We start from the raw sequence: 10,521 nt of genomic DNA, 5'->3' as shown, positions 1-10,521 counted from the left end.
ACTTTTGTGCCTAGTTTAGTGTTGAAGAAACTAAGTAACCATAGAATATCACACAAATGGGAATAGAGCCAGAAATCAAACCTAGATTTCTCCCTCCACTTCAACTGCCTAATCCTTGTTTCTGCTCTATTAGACTGGTTAAAAGAAAGAACAAAGGAAAGATTATTGGGTGGGGGTGGGGTTCCAGTAGGACAAGAGTGCTTTTCAGTGAGTTACTCCGACCAGAATAATCTGTATCACCTGGGAGTTTATTAGAAATGTAGAATCTCTGGCTTCAACCTGGCCTACTAAATCAAAACCCACATTTCCAACAAAATCCCTAGGTGATTCCCATAGAGACTCGTTTGAGAAGTACTGTTTCACTAATTGCTCTAATAACACTATTACGGCCTCTTGAACAGTATGTATTAGCTAGCTTATCAGACCTATGAAGTTTTTATTAGGTAATACTTTCTTGTAACAGGAAATAACTTGCTGCTTCCCTTTTTTTAAAGTATATTTTAAAAAACAAGTTTATATTCCCATTTAATTCTTAAAGATCTGCACTTTGTTAAGTGGGGTCATTAAGGAATGTTAGAAAACTTTCAGCCGGTCAATGTTTACCTTTAAATTCCTTTTAAAAATTGTCCTACTAACCTTTGCCTGAAGGAAACACTAGAAAGCAAAATCACCCTCTCCGTACTTCACATCCAGCAGATTAACACAGGCCAATCCTATACTAATATTTCTTCCCCTGGATCTTTCACTAAGCATTGAGTTTTATGACCCAAAACTTTGACTTCTTGAGTTTCGCGAGGCTGTGGCCCTAGGGGTGAAAACATAGTAACGGGAGGAAAAAGGTAGTAAGTCTATCCCCATACCTACACCTTGGAGGATGGTGGCGGTGGATTCCAGAGATCAGTACACAGCCCGCCTTTATCTATCCTCCACCCTATTCAATTCACAGTTGAGCTCGATTCCCGGGCTTGCTCTAATTCTGGGAACAGGTCTATGCTGTGGGTCCGCCCTTCTCAGTGTTGATCCTCTAGGCCTAGGGTCAGAAGTACCCTAGATTTTGGCTGGTGGGAGCGCCGACCAGCGGTCCGCTACGTTCTACTTTAAATGACCCTTCCCAGTCTGAGGGATGCCTCCGCCCAATGGTTAACCGGGCCGGACCCGCAGGAGAGTAAATCTCTCTCACCTGCTTCACTGGAAACTTCAAAAGCCCGGGTCAACCCGGGCTAAAAGTATCTAGTAATCAGTCTACAGCACCACCCACCGCACATTCCTGATTGGGCGCGTGAGAGGGATGTGTCGGCGCGCGCCTCTTACCAGTCCGGGGAATTCCATTTCCTCTCCCTCCCACCACCATAAGCATTCGGGGCGGTGCTTCCCCGACGGCGGCCCGCCCAGTTCCAGCCGGTGTCTCACTGATTCTCGCGAGAGCTCGTGGGTTTGGGGCGGGCCCATATCAGGAAGAGCGCACAAAACTGCCCTTAAGTCATTGCAGACCTACAGCTCCGGTAAGCCAGCCACGAGGTTATCGCGAGATCCGCCTCAATACCGAGTGAGAAAATTGGGGGACGCTGCTGGGAGGGGCGTGGGGCTCTACCGCGCAGCTGCCGTTTCCATTACCTTCCTCTATGGACTCCTTCCGGTTCTCGATGCTTCTCTGAGCCTAAGGGTTTCCGCCGCCCGTCTACCCTTCCCCCCCCCAGCCCATGACCCGCCTCCGGCCCCCGCCCTCCCGGTCCAACCTCCGATCTGTTTAGTAAGAAGGTGCTGTTTTGAAAAGAAGGAAAAGTGGGGAGCGCAGAAACTCGCTCCTGGACGCGGGAAGCAAACCGTCTCCCTGCACCCTTAGACTCGTCCCGTGCTCGCGACGGCGGCGTTGGCGGACTGATACGCGGCGGTGAAGAGGCAGGAGGAGGGGGAGGGGCGGAGCGTGGCAGCTGGCAGTAGTTCGGTCAGAGCGGACATCTTGTGGCTGTGTCGTGCGCGTGAGCCCCGTAGGGCCGGGGAGGCACCCAGCTTCCGCGCGGGGAGGAGGCCGAGGCCGCAGCTTGAGGGAGGCCCCGGCCCCTCAGTACGCGTGGGTGTGGACGGCTAGGGGAAGGGAAGGGAGGTCGGCCTACTGGCCGGCCGGGTAAGAGGGGAAACACAGGCCTTGGGTGGCTTGACTGTCTAAGCCTGTTGGGTGGGGTAGGGTGGGAAGGTTGGAGAAGCCGGGGCCTCCTGATTTAGGGGGAGGGGGAATGGGCGCGTCCTCGCGCCTAAGCCGGAGCCTCAGGGGCTGCATGGGCGCGTGGTGGCGGTGGCTGGGCGGGAGCGCGCGGGAGCGCGCTGGAAGGCGGAGTGTACGGTGGCGTCAGGGACGACACAGAATAGCTGGAGCTGCGGGGACAGCAACACACATCTAGCCTCCCTTCTTTATTTCCTCCTCTTCCCGGCCGCACCTTGAGTAGAAACCGAAAGAAGCCCGGCGTCTGTCCGGAGCCTCCTGACTCCCCCTCCCCCCCAGCCTTTCTTTGCCCTAGTGACGCCGGCATAGCGCCGACTAGGCCCCGGCTCCTCCTCTGCTGGGCTCCGGACCCTGCCCCGCACCCACCCCTTTCTCCTACGCCTCTTCCTCTCCCACCCGGGTCTCTTCCTTTCAAGAGGCCGGGAAGTCAAACTTGTAGCCACCCCTCCGCCCGTCACTCTCACCCCGTCTTCGGGCCGAAGCACGGCATAGAGGCTGTTGGTGGCTTTGCCACGCCACCCCACCCACCCCGGATCCCGGCCGTTTTAAGGGACCTGGATTCATCGGGGTCTCTTCGGGGCCTGTGCGAGTGCTGATCTGCTCCGTTTTTGCAAAAGGCGCCTGTGTCTGGCAGAGCCGGTGTGAGACGAAGAGACAATCCTTCCCTGCCGCCGGGATAATCAAGAGTTTTGGCCGGACCTTTGAGCACACACCGAGATAGTGAGGAGCCAGACGCAAAGCACAGACTATGGCGCTGAAACGGATTAATAAGGTAACCCATGGAGCTGAAGGGGATTGGGGTCGTGGGAGGAAAGGAAGACTCAGGCCCGGGGGAAGTGTGGGGATGGGGGACGTATAATTATGAAAATATCCTTCTTTGGATCATTTTTCTATTGGGGGATGGGGAACCCGGATATATTTTATGAAGAAATGAGGTTTAAAGCTAGTGAACAGAACACTTGTGGCAAGTGGGGTGTTATCTTGAGTATGTTTCAGTGAAATCGGTGCAAATTCGGGGTGAGGAAGAGTGATTGCAGGCTCCTCGGTTCTTCTAAAGGAAGTTAACCCCGTTTGGGGGTCAGAATTGAGAGACGCTCCCGCAGATGTCATGGGCTTCCTATTCTCAGGAAAACTTATTTTAATTGTAAGATCAAGTTTTAGGCTTTTTAGGGCGAAGAAAGGAAGCTCAGAGGGGAAAAGATCGCAGAAATCCGGCGGGTCCCGAACTTTATTAGGGGTTGAGGTAGAATTGTCTTGCCACCCGAAGAGGAGCAGTGAATGAGTCTAGTCAGAAACTCATCATCACTCTGGGCAGGTTTCACAAGAATAAGTGGTGTTGGGAGGAGATGGGCTGACACACTGTTGCCACTTCCTATGGTTCGGGCCCAAGCTTTTCACCCGAAGCTATTTATCGGAAGCACACCGGGAACTGATGTAAAAGCCTTCTGGAAGCTTGCTTTCTCTTTGGGGGGGGGGGGGGGGGGAAGGGGTGCGATGGCCGTAAGCTGAGGTTAGGTGTACCTATTTCTGCCTCAGTCCATTTAATAGCAACTTCTGGGAAGATTGTTTCGATTCTTAAAACGTGGTATATGATATTAACCTCTTGATCTCAGTTTTTAAAAAAAAGATATTTCTAGGCTCGGGGTGAGCGGAACCTCCACCTCCGGTGGTTTAGTCTCATTTTCTTGCTCTAACTTCTATCCCGCATTTTAAGATGGCGGCTGCTTTAACTGGTTCAGGCTTTTTCCGGCATCTCCTTTTGTAATAATATGAAATAATATTCTTTGTTAAATGTTAGCTTTTATATTAGGTCGTACACTGCACTAAGACCTCCTGCTCAATACTTCGCTGTATTCAAACTCTCAGACCGTATTTCCCCTTTTTGTAACTTGTGTATGTGTAGTGTGTTTGGTTCTTGCACAATCGAGGAGGGTGGAGTATTTACAGCTAACTTGAAAAAAATGTCGTGAAATAAATTCGGCCTCACTAAAAACTAGGAGACAAGGGAGGTTGTGGGTTAGAATCTTTGATTTTGATAGGTTACTTTTTTTTCCCTTTTTTTTTTTAAGAGTTGCGCATGGAAGGAAATGCAAGGTCTTGGCTTTTCTAAAATAGACCTGATACTGATTTACTTTTACTTTTACGTGTGACTTTGGTGTTTATTTGGCAAAACTGGTATTTTTGAAGATGAAGGTTTAGATCTTCACTCCATGGATTGATGTTGAAATCTTTGATTTTGTTTTAGGCCATCATTGCATTGTCATTGTGGGTTTGTGTAAATTATAAACTTAAGTCTTTGTCTATTTTAAAAGATGGAAAAGAAGAGGAAGAAAAACTAGGAATTAAGGTTTAAAGGATTATTTAAACACCCCTTTCTGTTACCCCTTGGCAGGCCAGCCACACATTGGAGAAGCATAGTTATAGATTTTACAATATAGTTAATACAAGGAACATAATATTTAGTACGAATCAAACCCTTTTTAATTTTATGGGAATTCAGGCCACTCAGATGTGGAATAATTTTGAATCCATAATTTTTTCTACATAAGGAATTGAACACTTTAAAGGAGGGTCTCATTGATTTTTTTTCTTTTGCAGGTGATAACCAGCTGCTGTTGACACCACTTTTAATGCTTTAAAAAGCTTTAGAGACGCAATATAATGGTTAAGAGTGTGAACTTTGGAGCAGAAATGCTCTAGTTAGAATTCTAGGACTGGGCAAGTTATCTGTGTGCTTCTAGAAAATGAATATTTTTTTTTTTATATGAACAATAAATAGTGAGTCCAAGGATGCAGCAGTGAGCAAAACAAATTTTAGATTTCTAGAGGTTATTTTGTTTTTGGTTTTTTAGTATTAAATAGGTTAATGTGTGGCTTTGAATAGACCCCCGGCACATGACACTCAGATTATTATTACTGCTGTTTTAATAGCACTTTAATCTCCAAAACTTCTATTAAAGAACTTTTTCTAGTCTAGTATTCTTTGTTAATACTTGACTGTCATGTAAATATCTTAAAGATTTGTATGATACAGAAACTTGACACTTTACAAATTGGAAAAATCATTGTCTTTTTGTTTTAACCCGTAGAAAAGTTTTAACTTGCATGTGCTTTGATTTTTTAGCAGTTGCTGTCAGACTACATAGTGAAACTTTAAAAAGAAATCCCAGTTCCAAACAATTTTAGCAAGTCGACAACTGTTGGGAGAGGGCACCTCTGTGCTAGAAATAATGAGGTCAAGTAGGTTGATGTTGGTATGGCATTTCTTGTGCCATGTACCTCATTTTGAATTCTCTTAAACCCTCCAATTCCAAATATTAAGTTGTAATTTTAATGAAGTGCTTATTGTCAGACTATCTAACCATTGGTAGTTCATTTGATCAAGCCTTCAAATTTGTTTTATTCTAAAGTTTATGTTCTTACTATATTTTGTTTGAATATTTCTTAGACCAAGCAGCCTTATCAGACAACTTTGTTTTTTTGCTGTATTCTTTGTTTTATACCAGCTGTAGTATGGTCTAATGAGGCTACTTATTAAGCAACAATAATCAAAACTGGAAACTCCAAGTTGATTGGTGGTATTTGGGAGCCATAGCAATTTTACTACTCCCATTAAACAAAATAACTACAGTGCATGTGTTTCGGGGACATTTAGAGAACTTTACATAAAATATAATGTGAACCAAGCCTAAAAGGATAGCTCATGCTTTGTTTGCAATGTGTCAGAACTGTTTGAAACACTTGTGTTAACTCATTTAATCTTATAACAACCCAAAGAAACAGGTTCGATTATTGTTCCCATTTTGAGATTAGAAATCTTGAGAAAGAGGTTAAAGAAAAAACACCCGGGGTTATATCAGAGTTGGGATTAGAACCTAGACAATCTGGCTCCATGGTGTATGCTCCTAAACACTACATTATCATGTCATCCTTTAGGTTTTTGGTATTCAAAAAGGTTTTCTTTTGCATGTATCATTCTGCTACTAATAATAGCTTGGTCGTCATATCTGCTATGTACTCAACATTGTTTCTAAACCCTTTATGAGTGTCAACTTATTTAATCTTTACAACAACCTTGTGAGATAGATGCCCTTACCATTCCATTTTATACCTAAGGGAACAGGCACAGAGAGGTTAAGTTACTTGTCTATGGTCACACAGCTAATAAGTAACTGAGATTCAAATCAGATAGTCTTCCTCATCTCAAGCTCTTGAACTCCATGCTGTACTGGTATTTTGAACCATTTCATTTTCTGTTTTATAGTTAGGTGAATGAATGTCGTATTAGTCTTGGCTATATGAAGTAAGTTCTCTTCTCCCACTTAGCATTGAAATGGGATTTAACTTTACTCTTAGGTTATAGCTAATTTATGAATTAAGTATTTAGCTAACATGAGTTTTGAAAGTAAAAGTGACTATCTTTTTGGCCTGTCTCTTCAAGGACTATGGGAACTACCATGTACCAACTGATCACTTAGGGATATACTAAACTTGTCCCTGGTGAGCCTCTAGGGTGCATACACTGTGTTGCATGCGTTTCTTCTAAGATTCTCAAGACTTGCCTATAGCTAGCTAATTTAACTTGTAGGATCGTTCTGTGCTGATCATATAATGATCTCCATATTTGTTTAATTTGAATGAGAGTAACTTTAACACCGTGTGCTTTGGTTTCATCATGCTCACCTGCAGTGTTAATTCTGGTTCTGTTTTTTGTACAAGTAGACAGTTGAAAACTCGCTAGCACTAGGGGTAAAACTTATTAGATATGCCTGTTGCTAGTTTGTGTTAACTCATGGGTTCAGGTGCCACTGGTTATCCAAGATACAATCCTTGAGAATTTCCTAAAGCATTTCACTATAGTCTCTATTAGAGAGTAGGTTCCTAGTGCTAAGATAAAAATGTTTCAGATTAAATTCTCAAATCCTAGATTGTCTTTTGCATTCTATTGTATATGTTATTGTATATGTGAGTTTTGACATGAATTACACTTATATGTCAGAAGTTGAGCAGAATTTTTGAAGAATTTAGGTGCATTGACAGGGTTTTATCTGACTTACTGAGTTATTTTCTCTGGAAACGGGCATAATTTTGAAATGCTCCCTAGGGACATTTCTGGAGCCTCCCTCTGGTTGAGAACCACAGACATAGGGGATAATCATTTAGTCAATACTTACTGAGGTTTTACTCTGGCACAGTAGTCTGGTCCCGGGGGATAAAAAATAAGGAAGCATGTCATTACCCATGAGAATCTTTGAGTGGAGGAAACTAGCATATATTAAACACATGAATAGGTGTTGTTTGCACCTTATACAACTTGCTTTTGAGAATATTATAAACCAAGTAGGGGAAACATTAAAAGAAATTATAAGGAGTGTCTTTATTCACATATCAGATTTACCCATAAAGATAGGTTTATCAAAATATCTCTTACCCTACCTGGTTTGGCTCAGTGGTTAGCATGTGGGCCCACGGACTGAAGGGTCCCAGGTTCAATTCCAGCCAAGGGCACATACCTCAGTTGCAGTCTCAATCCCCCCCCCCCCCCCCCCCCCCCCCCCCCCCCCCCCGTTGGGGCATGTGTGGGAGGCAACTAGTCAGTGTGTCTTTCTCACTTTGGTGTTCCCCTCCCCCCCCTTCACTCTCTGAGAAGCAGTGGAAAAAATATCCTTCGGTGAGGATAAATAAAATGCACTACATAGTGTCATTGTTACAGTGAGGTTTTTCTTTTCTAACTCTGCTTACCTTTGCCAGAAGAAGCCAATGTTTTGAAATTAGAGAAACCAAATAATTTTCATTTTTTTAACTGGAAATTTTTTGGTTTTGATTGGTTTTGCTACCAGAGCAAAAGATCTCTTTTGGATGCATTTAGTGAGTATTTTATTAGCTAATTTACTCTGTTAGATAAGGTTTATTCTTAAAACTGTACACTTGACCCTGTTATATGTGAAGGGGGAAATTCGTTTTTCTTTAATTTATTTATCAATTTTTAGAGAGAGAGGAACTTCAATTTGTTCTACTTATTTATGAATTCATTGGTTGATTGTTTTGTGGATTCTGACGGAATTGAACCCAAAACCTTGCCATATAGGAATGATGCTCTAACCAACTGAGCTACCCTGTTAGAACAAGGAGGGGAAAAATTTAATGAAGTATTTTATGCTTTGCCCAGACATCTAATTTTTATCTCCAACTATACTTTCAGCATAATTTTGTATCATTCAGAGACCTCCAACCAACTTTTCATAGTTGAATTTGTCAGGTTTGATCTTTTAGTGTTCAGTTGTGACTCATTGCTTCTTGGTCACTTGTTCATTTTCAGGATGGAATACTTGTTCACATTAATCCTAGCCTTGTTATAATTTCATGGCTAATGTATAATTGGATATTTTCAACTACTTAACTTAATTTTTGTTTTTCATATCTATAAAATGCCTTGTTTTCATGGATTAAAGCTTAGAACCTAAATTTGGTTTTCTGTCTGCCCATTTAGATAATGCTTACAAAAGAAGAGCTTTGAATAATCTTAAATGACTTTAATGGTGACCTAAAGAAAGAAAATGTTAGTGTTATTCATTCAAGCCATTCTTTGTATCTTGTCTAATGAATAAACATGCTTGTCTCACCTATAATTACAACTAAACAGGAAGTTAATATCTTGTCAGTGATGTAATGAAACATGGTGTGTAGCACCTCCCTCTTAATCTTTAAGGTAAACTTTCAGAATTTCTCATAAGAAGCTACAAATTCCAAACTAAAATGATTTTAAAGGAACTGTTTTTTTCCATTCTTAAGTCTACAGTTTTATGAAATGGTTCAGATCCCAAAATCTTTTGCCAGTCTTCATTCTTTTGAAATGATGTCTGGTAACCATACGTTTCTGAAATGTTTGTTGTTTCCTTCCTAGCTGTTTGTATCTACATATATAGTATGTAGAAATTTCACAACTTTAAAGGTAATAAATTTTTGTTTACTTTGTAGTAAACCTGATCTTTATAAGAACAATTACAGCAGTTATTTTCTGGCTGATTGAACAATTGTACTGAATTTTGGTGTCTCATTGGTCTAGATATATACCCTTATATTGCTAGGTTGTAAGGGTTCTTGAGGGTGATTCTTTCAAAATTTCTTATAAAGGCATTATTCTTGTTTCCTCCCTCATGCCCTCATCTCCCCCAGTCCTCAAGGGTAGTACTTTAAAATGTTGCTCAATATAGGTTTAAGTTAAGAGGCCTTTTTAAAAATGTTTTTATTGGTTTTTAGAGAGAGGAGGGGAGAGAAATATCAACGTCAATATTCATCAACTGTCTCCTGTACACCCCCTGCTGAGGGTAGAGCCCACCACCCAGAGACCTGAGTTCTGATTGAAATCCAATCCACAACCTTCTTCAAACTAGGTGTTTTCTTAATGAGCTCCCATTCCAAAAGAAATGGTCAGACTCATTACTGCTTAATCATGCATCTCCAAATGAGAACACTCACTGGCTTAAGTGTATCTGCTGGTTGCCTTTTAGAGAGATTTGCTTGCCTCCTTTTCCAATGTGTCTGTTTAGGCTTTTAAAGGGAAAGAAACATTTCCCAATGGGGGAAGGCCTGAATTCTCACACTAGCCAGGTGAGAAGCGATTTTAGGAGAAGCGATTCAGAGGAAGATTATCCCAAAAGGGGAAATTTTCCCCAAAAGAGCTCACCATGGCAAAGAGATGTCTAACCTTCATGGTTGTTTTGGGTTTTTTTATATGGGCAATACAGTTTTTAGCATTGTATCCTAATTGTGTGTCCTTGATCCATCTTAGTGTCCCTTCAAGGTAAGTGGAGCCTATAGCAATTATTAGTGTGTGCCAATCTTCCCCTGATGACTATTTTCCTATTTCTGTGGTCTTAATAGTTGCTCAAGAGCCCACCTGAGTAATGCTGTCCTCCATGGGGGAGGAGTCAACAGAGTATGAAGACTTTACAGGTCTTAATATGTATGCTATTCTTTCCGCTCCTTGCTACTATTCCTCTCTACTAGGAAGCAAAGAGTTAATTTTAGTTCTTTATATAATGTCATAAATTGATTTTGTCCCTAAAGCATGTGAAACTTAGGCTCTAAAGCCATTTGACAAGGTGAAAACCAAAGACATTACTTCTGAAAATTCTTTTTACTTCATGGGAAATTGATCTCCAGTTTAGTAAATACAGTTTCCTTTTGCAGTGGAATGGATATTCTCATTTGGCTTTCATTTAAAGGCCAAGTAACTTAAAAAATAGGTAACACTAGACTCAGAGTATTGTAATAGTAAGGTGCAAACTGAATAGTTA

The 10,521-nt window shown here is 42.1% G+C and overlaps 1 protein-coding gene across 7 annotated transcripts in view; it reads left to right on the top strand.

Annotated features, from left to right (window-relative positions):
• Window positions 1-1,375: 1,375 nt before the first annotated feature.
• Window positions 1,376-10,521, top strand: part of UBE2D3 (ubiquitin conjugating enzyme E2 D3) — a 29,471-nt gene continuing 20,325 nt past the window's right edge. The window contains exons 1-2 of one of the 7 annotated variants that reach the window (XM_081162571.1): window positions 1,376-1,502; window positions 2,839-2,993. In XM_081162571.1, coding sequence (XP_081018697.1) covers window positions 2,970-2,993 — 24 coding nt within the window. In that variant the 5' untranslated portion in view covers window positions 1,376-1,502; window positions 2,839-2,969. The other 6 variants (XM_081162572.1, XM_081162570.1, XM_081162573.1 and 3 more) reach the window with 6 other exon arrangements.

The sequence above is a fragment of the Miniopterus schreibersii genome (assembly GCF_964146895.1).
Source record: "Miniopterus schreibersii genome assembly, chromosome: 1".
Taxonomy (NCBI): domain Eukaryota; kingdom Metazoa; phylum Chordata; class Mammalia; order Chiroptera; family Miniopteridae; genus Miniopterus; species Miniopterus schreibersii.
This window is presented reverse-complemented; position numbering and strand designations above follow the sequence as displayed.